General features: G+C 30.9%; 1 protein-coding gene across 3 annotated transcripts in view; it reads right to left on the bottom strand.

Annotated features, from left to right (window-relative positions):
• The window catches only part of Arp5 (Actin-related protein 5), a 32335-nt gene that overhangs the window by 6203 nt on the left and 2138 nt on the right, over window positions 1-23994 (bottom strand). For 2 of the 3 annotated variants that reach the window (XM_076487441.1, XM_076487440.1), the window contains exons 3-13: window positions 22173-22277; window positions 21067-21178; window positions 20565-20663; window positions 18133-18323; window positions 14181-14297; window positions 10371-10469; window positions 6697-6777; window positions 4677-4799; window positions 4309-4401; window positions 1174-1249; window positions 652-677 (exon numbers count right to left, since the gene is read on the bottom strand). In XM_076487441.1, coding sequence (XP_076343556.1) covers window positions 652-677; window positions 1174-1249; window positions 4309-4401; window positions 4677-4799; window positions 6697-6777; window positions 10371-10469; window positions 14181-14297; window positions 18133-18323; window positions 20565-20663; window positions 21067-21178; window positions 22173-22277 — 1122 coding nt within the window. Of the gene's footprint in view, window positions 1-651; window positions 678-1173; window positions 1250-4308; window positions 4402-4676; window positions 4800-6696; window positions 6778-10370; window positions 10470-14180; window positions 14298-18132; window positions 18324-20564; window positions 20664-21066; window positions 21179-22172; window positions 22280-23994 lie in introns of all 3 variants that reach the window. The other variant, XM_076487442.1, reaches the window with a different exon arrangement.

Raw genomic sequence — 23994 nt, 5'->3', positions numbered from 1 at the left:
ACAACTTACAGAAATACAACATTTTCAACAAAAATCTTTATTGCCATCAATCAAAACCCATTTCACCCTCCCCTGAAAAAAATTAAGTAGTAAAGATTTGAATAAACTTTTTTCATTGACTGTTGCCAACACCTCCTTTACTAGAACTGAACAACCTAAGTATTACAAATAACTCACAGCAATGAAATTATTGAATAAAAACATAAATAAAAACTTTCAGTTCTCAGTTTACATTTGCATTTTAATTTAGATATTTCGAGAAAAAAACATTTAACCATAACAAATATTATTATAAATTGTTGATCATATACCTGAATATATTTTTTCTTTTACAAAAGTTTGCTTTTGTTAACCACTATCTGAAGAAAAACAAGTGTCTTTAATATGCTTCTAAGATAGTATGAAATTACACATCTTCGTCTTCTTGTAAAAACGTAAGTTCACACATCATTACTGGTAAGTTACAATCAAATAATAATACTATCACAATTCAGTACAGATTAGTAGAGAAAGAGAAGAAGTCATAAACAACCATAATGCATGCTTTGACTGACTACATGCGATTTGGTTTTGGTTCAGCATTAGCTGATTTTTAAAAATATATGTCTGACTGCTCAACATTACAGTACTGGATTAGAACTTATGTATTACCTCATCCATTGCTTCCACTGGATTGCCTGTAATAATAAGATAGATGTATTGTTTTACAGAATAATAATAAATGATAATCTTGTATATTAAAAACAATGAAAAGCTAAGATTGTTTTCTTTATACAAAAATATTAGTTTTAAAAAGAAGACAGCTAACTATACTGTACGAATAAGTAAGACACTAAAACATCAGGAAAAATATTTTGTTGTTAAACCTACAAAGTTTAAACTTGCATAAAATGAAACAAGCTGATAAAAATATATTAACTATTTTGAGGAAAAAAATTATATATTTGTTATTTTAACTCAAATTATATAATTAGTCAGAGGTTTGAGATTTGCTGTTTTTAACAGTCTTTCCTTATGATTTTACTTACTTTACTATTTAACTTCATTAAAATGTAATTATTTTCACTAAAATATAAATATACACACACATACTAAACACAGCAGTATAAACACATTGCTATCAATAAACTTTTCTTTTATAAATTAATTTCATCTACCCTGAGCACTACTTACCTTCACAATCAAACAACTGAGGGAGTTTCTCAGTTTTCTGATATCGATGTCTGGACAGTCTCGATTCACGCAACTCCTAATAAATACACAAGAAAAATATGAAAACTAAACTATACAGGTAGCTCGATACTTTCTGAATTTTATGTAGTTCTTTAATTAAGAAGGTAATATAATATTTTTTCATGGTATACCTAAACTTGTCTCTTATACTTTTCCTGAGATAGAATGTTTATTTTTAATTTCATGTTAAGCTAATTGAATGCTAAAAAGCTACACACTTAAATAATTTTCAAGTGATACACTAGAGGGAAAGTAAGTCAAAAGTACCCACAACTAACCCTTGTACTACTGTAATCAAATAGTGAGATTCTGTCATCTCTCTTATACTGCACCCCTAGCCTCACAGTGCAGAATCCATGTTCGTGGTGATAACACAACATCCGAAGAATCCGACATTCAAAATCTAGCACACTAACCACTTGGCCAGGGTTTGGCCACCCCCAATTCTTGAACCCTCTTACTGTCCAATCATTGAAACAGGGATTACAGGGATGACTCTTGGTTTTGGGTTATCAGCCCCTACACTAGCTCGTGGCCAGCCTTTCCTCAAAACAACAAACAAACAAGACCCCCATCTAATAACACATACAAGAAGCATTAAAAAATACTGTCAACACACATTTACAATCTAACAAAGAACACTGGTTCACAATAAAACGATATAAAAGATGGACAACCATCACAGATGTGGTCATTTATTATACTTCTATATTTAATTTGATAATATAAAACTTTACTTTGAGTTAGAATTTACATTACAATCTTACAACCCAGCAGTTACATTTCCAGTTATAGTTACAAAGTACACACAACACTGATTATTTGTTTTCTTGTTTCCAAATATTTAAAACAAATTTGGTCAATGGCTATTTGCACTAGCTTTCTCCAGTTTTCAGTTAATAGGTTAACAGGAAGGTAACTAGTTAACAAGAACCAACAATACGTAGTAAACTAATTTCATCAAACACATAATATTATATATTTTAATAAGAAAAAATAGTATACACAAGTTCTTGCTATTAACAATATGACAGAAAAAGGACAATTAACCAGTGGTATTATTAAATTAAAGGTAAATTTTACAGAAAAAAGAAAACTTTGCAGTCAAAAGAACTACTCATACTGATTAATTTTGCAAGTTCACATTTTTTATAAAAAATATGTGCTAATAAATGAAACATAGAACTTGGTGCAGAAAGAGCCCTTTTCGAGCGGCAAACCGAATGTTTAAGTTTTTATGTCTGCCGCTAGGAAAAGTACTGTGACGTAATAGTTGCCAAACAAACCGCCAATGCCAATGTGTTGAATGTAAATAAACATGGCCAGTGCATACAGAGAAACAGGGGCAGAGTCTGTTTTGACTTTATGTTCTGAACAGTTACATTTGACACAGATCTGACAAGTTCTGGTGATGAGGACAGTTCCGTGAGCGAGAGTAGTGGAACTGTGAGTGATACTGAAGAAATAAGATTATATATTAAAACAACATGCTTTATGAGGTTTATGAGATTTACATTTAATATGACAATGTCAAAGTACTGTGTTAAAATTAATTTTATTATGATGAGTTATGGAAATATGTTATGGAGTTTATATTTGATTGTTTACAAGTCTACAATGTTTTTTTTAAAAAATACATAACATGTACTTGATTACTTCAACATGTTCAAGACATAGTCTTATTTCAATTTATCTTGAAATGTTAAATTTGAAAAATGGTATTTTTAAACTTTTCCATATGTAAAAATGATACAAAAACATCTACAGAATGATCTATCAGCTTTTAAACTTGGAATATACTCTATTTGGGATAGATATGTCCACTGTCTAAACTAGAAAATCAAGGTTTCACAGATTTTCAGGTGCCACAAATGCAAAACACCCTCATGAATGTAAAATGTGTAAGTCTAGTTACATTCTTCAAAACTTGTACTTTTTAAATTATTATATTATACTAGTTATTGTTTATTGCTTTATACTGCACACATACCTTTACATTTGTTCTTTTCATGATGGTAAGGGATGGCTTCAGAGGGGTAGAACCTGTACGCTGCAGACTGAGATCAGTCCTCAACTCTACGTGAGGAAAGATTGTGGGGACGGTCCTGTCTACTGCCAATGGTTTTTCAGTCTCAACCTGCCTGGCTTGAAACCCACAGAACCCAAAAAAAGGGGATCCGACACAAAACATGAGCATTCAAAGTGATCTTGACAAAGCTTTGCATGGTGTGAAGGATTCCAGTTATTCCTATTTACCATCTGCACCCACTATCGCCACCTTGCCAGTTCCTTCTCTTTGCACGGAAATGAAAGAAGCTTTTGCCCGATGCCGAACCGTTTTTACAAACACAAGCAATGCAGTAAACCATGTTATCATAAAGCAAACATAAAGTCGCAATATCAAGACAAAAAGTAGTTTCACAAAGTATGTAATCTGAAGAAAGCACTGATAGCTTTACATAAAACAACAGCACTGAAAGGAACAAAATGGTCAGCGTGCAACGAAGCATGTTTGGCAACTATTACGTCATAGTTGTAAAATGTCACGGAAATAGCCGAACGACCAAGAGGAACTTGAGTTTGAGGACCCGCATATTTTGTTTCATTTTTTACTCAAAAACTAAAGTGTTCAAAAATTTGGCAACCACACAGGAATTATACCTAACCAAAGTACAGTTTCTAAGGCAATTATTAAATTTGTTGAAAATTCACCTTTAATAATAATTAATATGCCACAAGAATACAAAATTACCACTTTCCAGTTACCGAACTCTCCTCTAAATGAATAAAAAAATCCTCATAAAATGTCATTTAATTATACAATCTGAATTCAATAATTCTTAAAACAAAACCTGTATTGAGTATAGTTTGAAATTTCACAGCTGTTTGTTACATAAAAACTCTTCAAAACCTTTTAAATTTGTTTTTTCTCACACTTTAAATATTTCTTTTATTGATAATTGTCGTTTTTTACTTTTACTAACTATCAAACATCTTCAAAATGATTTTAACATTTACTTAGTATTATTATAAACAACAAGCTTAATAAACAATGTTGGTACATCTTCCACTCACCTTCCATTGTTTCCGAACAGCTGCAATCCAAGTTTCTGGATCAGAAAACCTTCTTAGATCTACTTCCACACACCTTATCTTTCTTGTCGACTCCTGACACAATAAAAAAAAAAAGATAAATGCAATAACAACACCAACTTATTCAAGTCTCAGGTTCCAAAAACCCAACTTAAGCCTGTAAACATTCATGCACAAGAAAAATGAAAGGAAGTGATAAAGATTTCCACAGAAAACTAAACTGACCCAGCTTTACATAAATAAGTATGGTCAAAACCTTTCAAGTTCATGTTTCCTCTAGTCCATATAAGAACAGTACATGTGTTACAGTTGTTAATGTATAAACTACAATACTGTTGAAATTAACTTACTGAACTTTCCTGAGAACTCATGGTCTGTTTAAAACTTTTGGCCTTTTGAATCTGTTGATTTAGTCTGTTACTCTCAAGCTGCAGCTCTTCTGCAGAGTGGCAACCCAACTCTTGAAGCGCCCTCTATAAGATTGTAGAAGAACAAAATCACTTGGAACCATCATCTAAATATACATATCCACAAAAGTATCAAAATCTTCCCTAATTATTACTTATTGCTTTACAAACTATGGAAAAACATTTAAATACATTATTAAATACAAAAAGTCCTGATAGCCAATCTTTATCAAATATAGTCCTTTCACTTTTGTTTCAAAATAAAAATTACACTAAATATAAACAAAGCACAGGCATTTAAATTTATAATGACTGATGTAAACTTTACAGGTGCCAAGTGCAAATTAAATTTCAAAACACAAGTAAAAATAATAGTCCAAACTTTCTATATGTGTGATTTGTAAATATTTTTCAACTTTCACTTTTGATCCAAGAAGTTTTGCTCATAAACAAAAAATTTGATTTTTAATAACTTTTCTGCCTATTCTGAAGTACACTTTTATTTTCTAATAAAGTACTATACCTAGAAAATAGACAAATTCATGTCTTACTTTTCTTGTTATTATACCTATAGAATAGACTGATTCATTTCTTACTTTTCATGTTATCACACCCAGAAAACACTGATTCGTGTCTTATTTTTCTTATTATACCTATAGAATAGATTGATTCATTTCTTACTTTTCATGTTATCACACCCAGAAAACACTGATTCGTGTCTTATTTTTGATGTTACTTTATTTTTCTGTTAGTGATTTCATTACTACATACCTCTACTGCTACTTTTTTATAGTGTCACAGCACGTGGTCTGAACAACTACTAACAAAGCTCAGCTATGAAAACAATTACAGCCAACATTTAAAAATAAACACAACAGATAATAATAATTTTCCATCAGTGAAAAGTTACTGAAGTAGTTTACACAGCATTCTGTGATTTCATGAGATTCTGACTAACCAGAACTCCTAAAGGAGTGAGAAAAGGTTTGGTTTGAATTTCAGGGAAAGCTACACGAGAACTATCTGCGCTAGCCATCCCTAATTAAGCAGTGTAAGACTACAGAGAAGACAGCTGGTCATCACTACCCACTGCCAACTCTTGGGCAACTCTTTTACCAATGAATAGTGGGATTGACCATCACATTATAATACCCCCATGGCTGAAAGAATGAGCATGTTTGGTGTGATTGGGATTCGAACCCATGATCCTCGGACTACGAGTTGAGTGCCTTAACCACCTGGCCATGAAGAAAGGAACTGATGAAATATTTAGAAGACTTAGAAACAAATCAGACATTTGAGAACTTTTTCATAGTTTCTTTTGAAAATATATTTCTTAAATTACATTTATTTGATACCGAAGAAAATTCTCTTCTTTGACAATACATGTTTTTCTTTTAACACTCCTACGAAAAGACGTTTCTAGTCCTGATTTCTCCAAGCCCGTTCCCCTGGCTGTGGTTTCGCTAGATAGTAGATAGGGACAGTGGGAATCTCGTTAATCCATTCATTAATGGATTTAAATGGCAATTTCATTTAAATACAAAATTATTAGCCTAATATTAATAACCTTTCAAGTTGCTCTGGGGCCTATTAGGCCCCACTTTTCGTAGGAGTGTTAACAGCAAAGCCAAATCATGCTATTTACCATGTCTTCTGAGGGGAATCCAGCACCTGAATTTAGTTTTATATTTTGACAATACATCAGATAAGTTTTTAGTTCATTTTAGCAAGTGAGGTACATCACAGCAAATTATTCTGACACAAACTAAAATCAATTTACATTAATTTTAAGCTAAGACTAGATATTATTTAAGATAATTTTCTTAAGTTTCATGCAATTAAGTTAAATATTAATACTCTGAGAAAGAAAAAAAGTGAACGCCTTATCGTCACTGTGGTTTGGAAAACATTAATTACATCAACTTTAACTGGTGATAACAAGCAAGGAAGATGAACATACAATAAAATTATCTTCTTCACCTTCTTCCAGCAATTCTTGGGCATTTATCATTTGTTGTAGTCTTTCTTCATGTTCTGCGAGCTAGAAAATAGCATTAGGTGTCAGTACATTTGCAGAGTTTTAAAAAAAATTTGCATATTTGTAACAATAACAAAAAAAGTTCACCTTGAAATATAATTCTACCAGATCCAACAAAGAAACCCATCTGGCACATCATTATTAATCTTCAAGGACCAGGGTTCATCGAGAGAATATTTGAATAGAAAGATGAGGTTGGTAACTGACGTGAATCTTAAAGCTGGCAGACAGCCAACGCCTGCTTCCAATGTTCACAAATTATTTTATAATGCCATGTTTGAAACTGGTTGCAAAAAATATTTCCTCAATAACCTGGAGAAAAACAGTTATCAGTAAACCTCTTGTTTTGACAAATACAATATTTATACAATCTTTATTTCATATCTAATGAAAGGCATTATCACTGTACAGAAAGTGATTATAATCTTGCTGCTGTGTTATAAGTATTCTTAAGACATAAATGATGTTTTACCCCTTTTGCTACAAGCCTGGTATAACATACACAAGTTTGTTTACACATTTGTACACATTAAGTCTTTGCATTATAACTCTTAATACGGCATGTGTATCTTCATAACGTTTGGTAGAATTTTAGTAAAGATAACAAGTTTTTTGTACACCAAAAATCAGATTTTTAAAGAAATATTTTTATTAAAGAGATGTTTGTGAAAATAAGTCTTTTTTGTTGCTAATCTGAGTGCAAAGTGATTTCATGTTATAATTAAAAAAATTGTTCTTTGTCCCAAAAAATCTCAAATATTATTTGCATAATCTCTAGAACCTCCTAAATACATTTCAAACATTTGTTTTCAATAAGACTTCACACTTTATGTTATTTTCTATACTCTATGTGGGGTCTGTCATTTGACCAACCTTGTCACCATCATAAAAAAAAAAAAAATATAAATTATGCTTTTCTTCTTGCTAGAAGGAATACATATTATAACATTACATATTTATTAATTTTTATTATATTGACCTTCCAGTAATGTCTAGCTTACATCACATAACTTGCACTGACACAATGTATGTGCATTCATGTCAGATATCCAGTAATATAAAACTGACCTTTCTTGGTTGTGTTTCAGTAGACTAGTATTTTGTAATATACAGTCACATTTCAATTATTATATGTTATATATATGTATATAGATTACTATTATTTAGAAATAAATTATTCAACATATTTTATCTTAAAATATAGAACAATAAACCAAGAAGCAAACAATAACCTCTTCTCGCTATGACCTTTGTACTCGAGTGCTGCTGGGCACAGGTTGCTAAGCCTTTTAAAATTTTGAGCATTAAGGATATCAAACAAAAGTTTTTTTAGGTTTTACATATATAGTTGAATAACTAAAAAGTCATAAATAACTACACTGATACCATAGAATTTCATTATAATTTATTAACACTGACCCCCACACGACCCACCAGTGAGTTGTGCTCGATTTTCTTTCTAAAGGGCCACTTATTGGCTGGGACACAATGGCTACATATACACTCTTCCTAAAGCAGACTAAAGACAAAACATACCTCCTTGAAAACTTGGATCAAAATAATGTGGTACCTTTTTCAAAGATTAAAAAAAGTGGTCCAAGAAAACCACTCTGGCAACATCCAAGCTGCTGACTGGTTATTCAAATATCGTATATTGAAGCAAGTTTACATAAGGGGCCATTTTCAAAAATGGAAAAAAGTGAACAGGGTTACCATGTTTGATTCAGCACATAAGCCATATCTCAACAAAATATAAAGATACAAAAATTTTATATTTTAGCTTGTAAATATTAGTACCTTGAGTTTATAATATGTACAAATATACAGACTTAGTATTTTGACATCACAAACATCTAATTTTAAACAGTGTTGCATTCAACATACCATACCACATGATTCAATAACATCTACATTTAAATGCATTCTTTTGAATTAAGAAATTAATTCATATATAATACTACAGCTTGATTCCAAACTTATTGACATAAATTCATAAAATAGTAGTTCAATAAAATTTTGAATGCAAGTCAACAAACAAGATGGCATAGCCTTTGACCTGTGACTCATAGTGGAAGGATTAAATTAGTTTTGGGGTGCTACAAAATGGAAAACTGGGCTTCAAAAATATTTATAACCTGATTATTGTTTTTATCAAGTTTAAGTTCCTATTAAACAGAACATACACTTAAAACAAGTTTGGTACTATGTGTCATTGTAACATAAGAGACATGTTAAAACAATCCATTAAATATAAAATGCTACCATAGGAGGTTTCTCAACTATGTGTCAAGTTTTACCAGGATTGAAAAAAGAAAAAAGACGCCACACCACAAATAGTACAAATGTTATATTACAAAATATCTTAGAAAATACACTTGGCTATTACCTAAACACATAATTATTTCACATGCAGAATTAATACTTCAGAAATGATTCACATCAAATAACACTGATTTCAGCAAAATCTTTTGAGATAAATGGTTTGGTGTTACTGTCAAGTAGATGGGCAAATAGAGTAACAAAATCCATACATTAGTTTTTAACCAGGTTACTCCTCAAGTCATGTCCGATTTTAGGTTCAGAAAAAAAAAATGATTTCAAACACTTTTAATGTTATTTAATCAATAATGTATGTTCCATTATTATTAATTACTTGCTGCCAATGATTCACAAGATTCTGAATGCCACTTCTATAACATTCTTGGGGTTTGGAGGAAAAGAATGTAAAGAGGGTAGTTTTGACATCCTCAATGTGTTCCAAGATTTTTCCCTCTAGAAAGTTCTGCAAACTTCGGAATAGATGATAATCAGATGGAGCAAGGTCTCGAAAATAATGAGGATGTGGAAGTCTTTCCCAGTCTAGCTCTTCAATCTTTGCAGATGTGATCCTTGCTGTATTGGGCTGTGCATTATCCTGATGTAACACATCTTTAAGACTGATCAAAGCAGGCCTTTTTCTTTCAATACAACTTTCAAGTGCTCTAACTGTTGACAATAGAAGTCTGATGCACCATAAACACCTTGGATGTTTCGTGTAGTTTTTTCTGCACTATTGTCTTTTTTAAACTCATAAAACATTATGTGCCTAATGTGCTCTTCAGACACATCTACCTTTATAAGGGATTATTTGATTAATAATTTGAAAAAGTGAAGTAGGATAAGTTCCTTTTATTTGTCTGAACATTTTTATACACGTCCTACTGCATATTATAGTTATTAAAGCCTTATACAAAGACAAAAATGATGGTGCACTTTCTGTGTTAAATTTTTGGACATTATTTGTGGGATGACCTAATACATACATCATTCCCACAGAAGATCTTACCTAAAAAACTTCACTTTTCAATTATTACATATAAATACATGACATTTTAAATCCTGAAACAACTTGTTCATATGCTCAAGGTGAAAACTAGTTTGAGCATCTAGCATAAACTATAAAGTCTCATATCAAGTTAGTTTTGAATAGTTTCCTTTTTGTTTGAAAGAGTAAGTACTTAAATCTCTAATTTCCAAGAATAATTACTGAAGGTTGTTCAAACTAGTTTTGTAAAAAACAGATTCAGTAAAGTTACTAGCTTTAATCGTTAACTCACTCGTTCCATCTTTCTTTTCAAGGTCATCTCTTTAACTCTCTTCACTATGGTTTCACACCATGCCAGTTTTCCTGATTCAGCACTGATGTTTCCTGGTAGCTTGAAATTAAAAAAATATAATAAATATATATTTGAAATATGAAAATAATAAGTTTCTTTGATTCAAAAATCCATACAAAGCTACACAAAGAACATGTGTTTTAGATGTCCCTAATTTTGAACTAAGGTTAATTTAATCAAATAGTAGGATTTGACTGTCACTATTATAATGCTTCAATTCAAGAGCAATTTGGTAACATTCAGTCCTTACATTAAAATGGACCTAAAGAATTTAAGTGCATTAGTATATTCAAACTGCTACTTAAAATATCCACTAGATGTACTTCTACAGGGTCACCAAAAAGTGTTGTTTCAAGAGTACATAAAACCACAATTAAGAGTAAGGATTATTTTTATTTCTTGCTTTTGAAATTCATGTCATACTTTGTTGTAGTCTACAGTGTGCATAATATTTCTTGTGATTCATGTCATACACATTTTACTGAAATTATGACAGTGCAAACTGCAGTGTTCTTTTATGTGATGTCATTTTAGTGTTTATTGACAGACTACAACACTAGTGTATTATGAAATTAATAGTTAACACAGGTGACCTTTAGCACCTTTTGGGGAAATTACACAAAACTGAGAAAAACATATTAAAACAAAACTGGAGAAAAGTTATTTTTATTGTAAATGATGAATAAGTAATATAAGAGCTAAGCTTTTACAGTAATACAAATACAGAGGCCCTCTATACTGTTTACCCCTTTAAGTTTTATTTACATGTACAACTGAATTATATTTAGGTAGTAACTATACAACAGTTATAAATCAACTTTGAATAAAAAAACAATGTATACATCTCAGATTAGGCACAGCTCTTTAAAAAAAATAGTTATTATGTCTATGCTTTCAACATAAATATATATCACCAACATGTACTCATTCAAATGAGTTAAACGGTTTTAAACCTGGACAAAATTACTTCTAGGCTTGCTCTGTTCATTAAAATAATTAATAACAATATTATCAGAACTACAATAGGTTTTTCAAGTCTTTCAAATAACATTTACAAATTTATTAGTTTTATTCAATAATTACAGTGAAAAAGATTTTCCTATTCTTCAAAATCTGTTTTCACATACTGTCAAGAAAACATATGGAATACATAAACGTGTGGTTCAGGTTGATTTGAAGAAGAAAAAAAAAGGATAAAAGAGGTTTTAATTTATCATTTTCACTAAAATTTAGGACCAGTTAAAAAATATAACCCTCAAATGATTTTTATAGATATATTCACTTACAGGTGTAATAATACAACAAACATAAATGATAATATTGTTAAAGAAGTAATTAATTTTTACAAAAAGACCCATATCTCAAACACTTATGAGAAGAAGAATTGTCAACCATTCAAAAGCTCTCAAGTTTTGAGACTTTTTTTTCCAATTCATTGCACTTTTTCTGTGCAATCCTGTGTGCTAACTCTTTTATCGATAAAGAACTAATAATGAAGTATTTTGATCTATAAGATTGTTTACAGTTTACTAGTTCACTGATAGGCCTAGTAGTATGACAAATGTGAAAGGTAATACTATTAAAAACTGTTTCAGTTTATAAGGTTATTTACTGTTTACAAGTTCACTGGCAGGCCTAGACGTACAACAAATGTGAAAGATAACACTATTAAAAACTGTTTTAATTTATATAGTTATTTACTGTTTACAAGTTCACTGGTTGCCTTAAAAGTACAAAAAATATGAAAGGTTAGAGTTGTTCAACTTTATATGGTTATTTACTGTATTATCTACTTTACACATTATAATGAATACAACAAGGAGTATATGAATAGAGAATATCCTGACCACATATCTCCTAATTTTATCCAAGTGTGAATGTGGAGCATCACTTATACACCTTGATCAAGGTTTGTAAAAATAAATAAATATAAATAAGTGGGTCACAAAGCACTTTTATGCCACTTTCTACGCTGTTCAAACAGCTTTGTAGTTGCACCAGATCAATACAAAAATATATCAAAGAGGTAAACTAATTGTTTAACCCTATCACCACTGGTATCCTTTACTGCATGACACAAGGTTTTAGTCTTAGATTCAAAACTTTAGTAAATTACTTATGTTATACTAATTGGCATAACATAAAATCTTAGCTGATAATCCATCTTTTAATAGCATACAAGTTTTAAGTTCTTAATCCTAAAAGGCAGCAATTTTAAAAAAATCCTCAATTTCCCCAAGTGTGACATTTCTTGTAGGCATTTTAACTTCTCCATTTTAGCCACAATCCCTCCAAAAAGTATGAAATTAAATGTAAATTACTCACAATAAAGTGTTCAGACAAACCATAATATTTATAGCCTTCAAACTTTTGCCACACCCACATCACATCCTCTCTTTCAGGATTTGTTGATAGTAGTTTTCTCTTAGATTTAATTATGTATTATTTATAATTAATAGAAAGCTAAGATTTTCCTCTGTCAAATAACTATTGTACAACATTTTGTTCAGAATACAAGTTTTCTTCCCAAGGTTAGGCTAAAAAGTAGCTAGGATGAATTTGAAACAGCTCTTGTCACATAGCTAGAAAGCCAAAAAAGTTTTTAAGTTATGGGAAATTGTATACTTTTAGGATATTAGTCTATGTTATTTGGTGCATTATTTAATTAAGTGAAAATTATTTCATAGATTACTACACTAGTATAAAAAAGTGTTATTGACAATCAACAGCAAGACAAAAAAAGATTAAATACTTTATTTCTTGTTTTTTATGTGCATTCTTTATTACTATAAAAATAAGTGAAATGTAAAAATAGGGATCCTTTTATGTCAGTTAATATTAGGTTAGATAAAATAATTAATAATAATCTTTCACAGGCACGTGTGTGAGCAAAGTATGTGTATTTTCTTATAGCAAAGCCATATTGAGCTATCTGCTGAGCCCACCAAGAGGAATCAAACCCCCTGATTTTAGCATTGTAAATCTGTAGACATACCGCTGTACTAACAGGAGGCTTTGTGTGACCAACCCATGGGTAACGTGAGATGCACATTTCCTGAATGATTTACAGCTTATAATGGTGTGAATAACACTTAGACACAGTTTCAGAGGGAAAGAGAATTTAATTATAAGTAGGTATATAATGTTATGAACTTAAAGCTACTTGGGATAAATGAATGTAGTTTCATGTTACACTTTGAAGACATGCAAGAAAAAACAAGGAATAACTTATATTTATTTCACTTCTATAATTTTTTTAGTGGTTATGAAGTTAGTCCATATTGAGATAGGGTAGACAGAATTATAGGTAAAATATAAATGGTTACTGAATACAAACATTTGAAATGTATTTAGGAGGTTTTAAGAATCACACAAAGGAAATTTGAGATTTTTGAGATGAGGGAAAGTAATTTTAATCTTAACATGAAAATTACTTTGCACACAGATTATTTATAACAAGTACTCATTATATATTCCTGGACAAATCCTTATTTTAATATATTAACAGTACTTTACTAAAAATATTTTTTCATGTGAAAAACTTATAATAATACCTGAAAGACTGCCAGATTTTGTAAAGATATACACACCAAATTGAAAGTTAGAAGTATTAAATACATAAAGACTTCAAACAAATACAAAAAGGTGCATGGTCAGTCAAATTGGCTGAACCTGTGTTAAGAGAGTTAATATCAAAACCTTATTTCCTGACAAATTTAAAATACACTAAAGATATTAAAAATTACCTACTGGAGTGTATGGTAACTGTATGCGATGAACATTATTTTCGTGAAATTCAGGGTCTGTCCATTTCTTTAGCTCCTCTTGGTAATTTTCAGCAATGTAAGTATGGTTATGAAGAAAATCCTAAACATGTTAAAAAATCAAAATGTTTAGCAAAAACTCTAACAGACTTTAATATTTGAACTGGAGAGTTTTCAGAAAATGTCAACACAGCAGAACTGAGTATCCTATTTAATTTGATGTTAATGGATATTAATTTTTGAAATAAAATCTTTTTAATTTCACTTATATAGATATGCTATATTCAATGACAATAACTATAATTGGATTTACTAAACTTTCTTCAATGAGTGAAGCTTTTTTTTCAACCAATAATAATTATACATTTATAAAATCCCTCTATTAAAACACATTTTATATCCTGTGGGTTCAACATACCCTAAGAAAACAACAGAATACTACAAATATCAACATACATTTCAATACAATAACAGTGTCTCTTCTTGGTTAGCAGGACTTAGAATACCATTCACCAATCAGAAAAAGGTAAATAATGTTTTTCTGATCTTTCTTTCTGTACACATTGTGATTTGCCCTACTTTGGAGATAACCTGGGATTTAATTTTCTGAACATTAGCCAAAGTTGATTATTTAGTTACTGAATTAACCCTTAATGAACTTTGGTAGGTTCATTTATCAGGTGAAGACCTAATTTTACAACACAATAATACTTGTATACTGTTGGATGTTCCTTATAGATATTTGGCTGCTGATCACAAATATCACATCCAGATTTGCCCATCATGTACCGTTTCATATAAATCTTCAGTTTTGTCATGTTTTTTTCTTATATTTGTGTCCAAAAATTTTCGTTTCTGTAAGAGACCTATGAATAATGTTTTGTGCAGTCTGGGCATGTCCAGGCATGAAATCAGACCAGGCTGGAGCCAGCTTGACACTGTCTCAGCAGGCTATAAAAGTGGCTTGCATACACAGATGCTGCTCATTGGATTAATCTAGACCTTATAGTGTGTACGTATTGTTTCAGAATATAGCATTGTCTCAGTAGCACTGTAACAAGTAAGTTAGATGTTATAGACGTTTTACAGGATGATTGGTGTCGGTCAATATGTCTCAATGTTGTAACAGCAGCAATACATTCTGTTATATTTGTGGCGAGTATACGCTTGTTCACCAGAGACGCTCAATGACTGCTCTTGTGAAGAAAGCATATCATCTGTACTTCGGCTGCAAAATTGGTGATCAAGACCAGAAATGGGCGCCTTACATTTGTTGTGCGACATGTGTGTCTGTCTGAGATCTTGGCTCAAAGGCACTCGAAAGACAATGCCATTTGCTGTCCTGATGATTTGGCAAGAACAGAGACCATGTGATGGACTGTTATTTCTGTTTGACTAATGTGTCTGGTTTCTCTGCCAAAAACAAGAAGTCAATTGAATACCCTAATCTGCCTTCAGCAATGAGACCTGTGCCACATGATGACAGTCTTCCAATTCCGAAACCACCAGAGGAAAAGACCTCAGATGAACCAGTTGAAGAAACTGCAATGCAGGGAACTGGCAGTGACACTGATCCAGATTTTGAATCGTGCTCCTCAGGTGATCCACATCTCATAACACAGTCAGAATTAAACAATCTGGTCAAAGATTTGGGTCTGTCAAAAGCAAAAGCCGAATTGCTGGGTTCGAGACTGCAGGAATGGCGTTTGCTGACACCAGGTACAAATATTCCTGTTTTTCGAAGCTGCCAAGATGATATAACCAAATTCTTTGCACAAGTTGACATTGAAGGATTGTACTCTGCTTTGGGTTGTGACTATGATCCGCAAGAGTGGCGTCTCTTTATTGGTTCATCAATGTTATGCCTCAAAGCTGTCCTGTTACACAATGACACTGTTCACCTTTCAATACCTGTTGGCTATGCAGCACACATGAAAGAAACCTACGAGAGCATGGAAATGTTGATGAAGCACATCCAGTACAGCAAGTACAACTGGAATATCTGTGGAGATCTGAAAGTCGTTGCTCTGTTACTGGGACTGCAGCTTGGCTATACAAAGTACTGTTGTTTCATCTGTGAATGGGACAGTCGTGCCATAGAGTCACATTATTCCAAACATAGCTGGCCACTCCATAAAAAGTTAGTTCCAGGACAAAAAATGTGGCGCATGAACTGCTTATCGACCTGGCAAAGATTTTCTTGTCACCTCTTCACATAAAATTGTGACTTATGAAGAATTTTGTGAAAGCAATGAACAAAGAAGATGAAGGTTTTCATTATTTAAGACAGATGTTCCCAAGAATAACTGAGGCCAAGATCAGAGAGGGCATTTTTGTTAGCCCTCAAATGAGATATATTATGAGTGACAAGCAGTTTGAAGTTCTGTTAGTTGGGCCAGAAAAGATTGCCTGAAAAGCCTTCAAAGACGTTGTTGACAATTTTCTTGGCAATTACAGAACTCTACATTACATTCAGCTGGTAGACAAACTTCTCAAAACATACAAAACAATAAAAATGCAAAATGTCACTCAAGATTCATTTCCTCCAACTTACACTTGGACTTCTTCTCCGTAAGTCTTAGTGTTGTCAGTGATGAACACAATGAAAGGTTTCTCTAGGACATTGCTACAATGGAAAAATGATATCAGGGCAGCTGGAATCTGTCAATGCTTGCTGACGACTGTTGGAAACTGCAATGTGATGCACTGGACATTGAATACAAACAAAAATCAGGAGCAAAACACTTTTAATTATGTTGAACTTAATAGGGTATTAGAAATATAAACCCAATTAAATACGTTATTGCCGGTAAACAGTTAACTGTCTATTTCTCAGAGTTCCTACGTAATGAAGTAAAACCAAAACTATATTTGTGCATACCCACCAGGTACCTGTTGTAATCAACAAAAACTTTTCAGGAAGCAAAACTTTTCAAAAAAGTTGTTATGCAGTGTTTTCAAGACTAAAAAGACTTGTAGATAATTGTATAATATATTTCTGTTTGCAATGCAATAACTCCTTTTTTAAAATAGTCAATAAAAAAAACATGAAGTAAATTTACTAATAACTCATTCTAACTGACATTTTAAATGTTCTATAGAAAACAATAGTACTTTCCAGCATTATTAAAGTAAACATATATAAGGAATGCACTATATTACTACCAGTGGCTTAACACATGCATTACATATATTTATAAAAGTCTGACAAATGAACTGTTTGTTACAGACAGTATCAAATGTGACTTTATTTATGTAAAGTCTGAAAAATGAACTGTTTGTTACAGACAGTACCAAATGTGACTATGTGTGTAAAGTCTCACAAATGAACTGTTTGTTACAGACAGTACCAAATGTGACTATGTGTGTAAAGTCTCACAAATGAACTGTTTGTTACAGACAGTACCAAATGTGACTATGTATGTAAAGTCTGACAACTTACGATTGAAGAATGAGCATCTAGGCAGCATAAGTTAAACCGAGCTGACAGTGTACAATAAATCATCCAAGAGTTTTATACACCTATAAATTACACTGATTTAAAAAATAGACTGTAACTCCCATGAAAGTGCCTTACTTGTGTTTAATATTGAAGGGCTTCAACTAAGAAAATTTCAGTATTGATAAGGGCCTTCCAAATATGGTCAAAGGATAAAAAAAAAAAAATTCTAAGTTCAAGTGAAACATCTTATGTTTAACCAATATCTCTGATGGCAAATATAATTTAATGAAAAACTTCAGAAAATTCAACTTACTCTAGATTATTAAGTATTTTTATTTTATTATCACCCATCATAAAGGATAATTGCACATTTGTAATAATAATAAAAAAGTATAAGATAGCTAAAACAATATAAATATGACTGAATTATTTTAAATGCCTTTAGTCAAAATCTTTCGAAAATGATGTGTAATTTTAAATCCCGTTTTGTTCTTACCTCAGCTCTAGTTAAAGTAATGCAAGAAAAATGTGCAGGATATTTCAGCTGTAGTAACCTATGTAAATATGAAGTCATGTGGCTTCCACCAATGTTGATACGACGAACTTCCTTAGGAACTGGTTTGCCATCAAGAACCGGGAGAATATGTGTTGTGTTATATCCTGAAGAAATTACCAGACCATTCTGGCCTACCAAAAACAAAGATTAAGTTATATCAGAAGCTGGTAAGGTTAGGTTTTAAAACATCTTGCATTTGATATTTATAAAAAAACTATTAAGGTTATTTGCTACCATCCTTAATTTTGTCTATAATCTAAACACAGTACAAACAGATCAAAGGTGTTGATGTTAAGAGAAGGTAAAATACTAGTCAAAACAATTAAAGTGAACATGGCAGAAAAAATCAAATGATAAACTATTTTGCTTTTATCTAACAAAGGTAATAAAAACATTAACAAAATTCCTAGAGAAATACACATCACGATAATAAGGAAGAAGTAATACTGCCTGTCCCATTAATCACTGCAAAAGGTAAGGATGAAAAAATTTAACCAAATATTTCTATAGTTAAACAATAAACAGAAATAAAATCAAATTACATAATAGATAAAATATGACTATAAATTTCACTGAAAGATAATATCTTGAATAGCTACAGAAACCATTAAAACCAAATTAAAAATAATATAAACACATTTTAAATTTCTTTTCTGTAAAATTACTTAGTAAAGACTACAGTTCACCTGTTGTGGGTGTGTTCAGTAAAAAAGAATAGATTATTAAATGTTACTTTGGATATAACAGATGATGAAAGCAATGAAGCAGAATGGAGTTCTTTTAAATTCTAGAATACCAAAATTATGTAATAATAACAGAGGTGAACTAAAAAAGATGGACCACATATATTTATTTCCTTATAATTGTGGTTATAATTTGAGGCAGGTAGCATATGAACTCAATCTGCTCTGTCCTTCTATAAATTTTTACAATACCTGAATAGTGCAACCCCTTTTGGCCTGCCTTCTGCATCCCCTGAAATTGTGGGTGCATTCTTATGCCACTGAATAATAAATAATCCTCTAAGCTTACATGTGAATTTTTCAAATCAGTCTTAAGAGAAATAAAATTGATTATTTCTATTCCTTGGAAAATTATAAAGTATTTGTAAATCATCTCAAACTTCCATCTTGTTTTCTGATTTTCTTACTGGTGGGTATTTTGTACCTAACTCTTTCATACCCTCTTATTTAACAAAAAACTAAATATCTTCATACAAATATATTTTTGTAAAGCTAGTTTTTTTTCCAGATCTAAGTTGTGGGTGTGTAAAATGTATATGACCGATTGTTAAAAGTAAGTTTTTTTATCTTTGAGAAACTCTGAAATGAAAATAAATGCGGGGTCACACTTTCAATTCAAATGAAAAAACACACATTACTTACCTCTTACACTACCTTAATTATTAAGAAAAATACATAATAGTTGTAGTTGTAACTATGAATTACACAACAAAATCATATAAAGATCCAAACACAGAATTTTTGATGTGAGTAAACTAATCACAAACACATTTTTAATGTTCAATACACCAAGTGACTTGTCTGCAATTTCTAATATTTAGTTTTAAACATAGACACAAATACTTGAGAAGAAATTAGGAATGTCTTAAACAAAGATATTAAATAATATTAAAACAACTATTTGCTTGTTTGTTTATTGTATCTTAGTGCATAGCTGTCATAATTAACTAACTATGCTCTGTCTACCATGAAGAATCAAATCCTGGGTTTTTGCACTACAAGTCTGTAAACTTGCCACTGACCCAAAAGAGAACTAAAATATTTAGTTTAAGAACTTAAAGAGTGAAAGTAAAAATAGACACGACAATCATATAATATCTGCTATATTTAGTGTTGGTAAGGCCTTCCATCTGGTAACAGGGCTCACGGAACCAGCCATAAAGCAACAAACACAATGTTGGCTGAGATACTATTTCTGTCATTAACTGCATGAACTACATCTCTACTGGTTGTTGAATCATAACATTCATTCATTTAATGATCATCAGAATTATTTAACATTAAATAGTTTGTTATTAATATTGTTTACATTTTTAAATTGATTTTTCTGAACTAATTTTACTCATTATTTAGAACAATTGGAAAACAGTAACTTGAGTCATTTTTTTTATCTTGAAGCAGGTCAAGTAACCATGGAGACCACAGTAGTAATTATAAGAACTTAAAAGTGAAAGTAACAATGAATGTAACAGTACATCAACCAACGTGAAGCTACAGTTTTAAGGTTCAAACGTGTACACTATTACAGGACTGTGAAGAAAAATTAGCATAACAAATCCTTAGCTGGAATTAAATCTTAACATTATGTTGTTGTTTTTCTGCAGTGAAAACAATCATAAAACTTCTTACCTTGATCACCTTTGTTATTGTAATGAAAGCTGAAAAGACAGTCTATTCCAAATGCTACTTTTGGTACTTGATAACATTCAAATAGAAGTTCTGACATCACTGAAAAAGAAAACAAAAATTTCTTTTCTTCCAAATGAGTATCACAAACATTAAATAATTTGTAGCATATTTTACAAAATCATACGAAAAACCAGTAATTGTATATTTTAAAATATTAATATAAAAGTACTGTGAAAAATATTTATATATTACTCTGTTACCCAGTGTAGTTTCATATTTCTGAGTGAAAAGGTTACAATGAATTGCCCTATTTTATTACATGTGTGTATAGTTCTTAGTTTAGAATTAGCACACTATTGACAACCAAGTAGACAATAACAGTTTTAAGAGTACAGTTTAAACTGGATTCAGTATTATTTCTGAAAAATGTTTTATAAATTATTAAGCCTTACCCTTCTCTTAACCTAGGTTACAACTATATTTAAACACATAATGCTCTTACATTGTCTTGACATAGGTGGATTGCAAGGTGTTTCTGTAAGAACAATTGGATGATCAACACACCCATCTGTAGTGATCCCAAGATGGCTGAAGATATGATCAAAAATCTGCTCCTATTCATACAGTGAAGGAAAATATTGTACAATTAAATAATTCTGTATTTAATATGGGAAAATTGATTTTATATAGAAGTAACTGAGTTTTTGACATCCACAGAAATGCAAAAGATAGAAAATACAAACACTACAATGAAATTTTTTGCCACTCTGCATAATACTGAAATCCCACAAGCCCATCATGTCCTAGAAAGAACATTAAGCCTTGAAAGTTGACTATTAAGATTTAGGAGCAAAATAAAACATTGAAAATAGTCTATTGTGAATAGTCTCTCAAATTATTTCCAAAATATCATACTTTAACATCTTTTATATAAACTACACCACTTATTCTGGATAAAAAATTAGAAGAAAACAAATTATAAGTATTCCCAACCCAAAAATATTAAAAGGTAAACATAAGCACCATTCAACCACAAGCTTAGTCCTTACACATGAAATAACAACAATTTCAGACATGTTTATTCATAAAAGTAGAAAATTCAATAATGTTAAATTAGTCTCATAGCTGAACTGTTAAACTTTTTAACATTAACTAATGCAATTTTAAAATTGTTTTATTTTAGAATTTTATGTGAAGCTCAAAAAGACAACTTAATGGAGTACATGACCACTGATTATACAGAACATAAGTAATGTTTTAGTTTCAACCAATCCCTCAACCAATATTTTGATGACTGACTGTAATAAAATACATATAAATAAGCTTTCTAATCCATTTCATTTAAGAGTGTTTCTGGCAACAGAAATGAAATAACATGCTGGTAAAGACAGTTCAAGATAGTCAACTGTACCAAGACAAGAACACCAAATATACACCTTGAAATAAATATTGATACTACCAGTCCCATCTCCTAAATTTCACTATATAAAATAACTTTTTCAAATATTTAGAGCATACATCTAATGTGTACAAAAAAAATGAAACTTAGAAATAATTATTTGTAATCTGATTTTTAAATAAATCTACCAATAATGTTAGATTTTTCACCTGTATGTCAAACTGCATGACCATGTTGCGATCAAACTGACTCTTCAAAAGCCATCTCACTACTTCAATATTAGTTATATCATTTCCTATTTGAGTTTCTCCTTCCTGTATCAAAGGTTGTCATTACAAACATATTAATAGTACTAGAAATAAACATATGCATAGAGTAGTTTTGAAATAATTTTTTAAATTCTATGCATGGATTTATAAACTCTCAATCATTAAAAAGTTCATTATAAAATTTATAAAACAAATGCAATAAAGAGATGCATTTCAGAAACACATTAAAAAAAAAGTAAAAATATTTTAAAAAATCAAAATTATCAACAAGAATTTCTTGAAAAAATTTCATTAAAAAAAGAAGGAAATATGGAAAATAGCTAAATAACCTGTTATTTAAAACACATTTTTCAGATAACCCTTAAAAATGTGTTGTCAGAGGATAATATAGAAACAATAAGAGAGTACAGGTGCCCAAATTAAGGAAAATAATCTTATATAGATCTCATGTGTTTCCTATTGAATAGAAGAATCAGATTCTGGTTTGGTTTGTTTTAAATTTTCGCAAAGCTACACGAGGGCTATCTGTGCTAACCATCCCCAATGTAGTAATGTAAGACTACAGGGAAGGCAGCTAGTCATCACCACCCACCACCAACTCTTGGACTATTCTTTTACCAATGAATAGTGGGATTCACCATCATATTATAATGCTCCCACAGCTGAAAGGGTGAGCACATTTGGTATGACAGGGATTCAAACCTGCGATCCTCAGATTATGAGTTGAGTACTCTATTCACCTGATCATGCTGGGCCTTTTTTGGAGTAAGAACCACATACTATCATTGTTTATTAATTAAACAACAGCTTGCCTCAACTTCACTCTTAATCCAAATATTCATATGTTTTCACACAAAATTTGGTGGGATTATTTAATTGTTTGTTTTTGAATTTTGCTCAAAGCTACATGAAGGCTACCTGCACTAGCCATACCTAATTTAATAGTGTTAGACTACAGGGAAGGCAACTAGTCATCACCACCAACTCTTTGGCTATTCTTTTACCAATGAATAGTGGGATTGACCATCACATTCTAATACTCCCACAGTTGATAGGGCAAGCATGTCAGGTGTGACAGGGAATCAAACCTTCGATCCTTGGATTACGAGTTGAGTGCCTTAACCACCTGGCCATACTGGGCCTATCTGACTCTTAGTAATCAAAATGTGATTATTTAAATACTCACATAAAAATATATATATACTCTAACTATGATTTAATTGCTTTTGATAGTTCTATATTTAATTTGATGAATGATTTTAGCATCCCTGTTAGAAAAGTAAATCAGTGTTCAAGTATAGTAGTTTACACAAATATTAAAACACAGCTAATCAAAACTAGTAAAAATAAAGTATTTCAATAAGATGAATATTTAGCTTAAACATTTAATCTTACAAAACATCAAAACAATAAAAAGAAGTAATATCACATAAATTTAATTTTTTTTTTAATTTAAAGGTACTTTTCCTGTTATAATTACACAACTGTTACTATTAAGCCTAACACTGAAAAAGCATTTATCATCAGTTTCTTTTTAACACTCATTTGTCTTCACACTAAAGTAAATCATAAAACAGATTATGTACATTGTTTTATTAAATAAATACAACCTAAAAACCAGTTTATTGTCTCTTGGTGTTTCAATAATTAAGTTGTTTACTGGAACTTAAATCCATTTGTTTAAATTCAACCTATAGTCATTGGTAGGTTATAATATAAATCAGGTTAATTACACTGTATTATTAACATTATACATACATCA

Source organism: Tachypleus tridentatus, chromosome 2 (genome assembly GCF_004210375.1).
Source record: "Tachypleus tridentatus isolate NWPU-2018 chromosome 2, ASM421037v1, whole genome shotgun sequence".
Taxonomy (NCBI): domain Eukaryota; kingdom Metazoa; phylum Arthropoda; class Merostomata; order Xiphosura; family Limulidae; genus Tachypleus; species Tachypleus tridentatus.
Note: the sequence above shows the minus strand (reverse complement) of the source record. Positions and strands in the feature narration are given on the sequence as shown.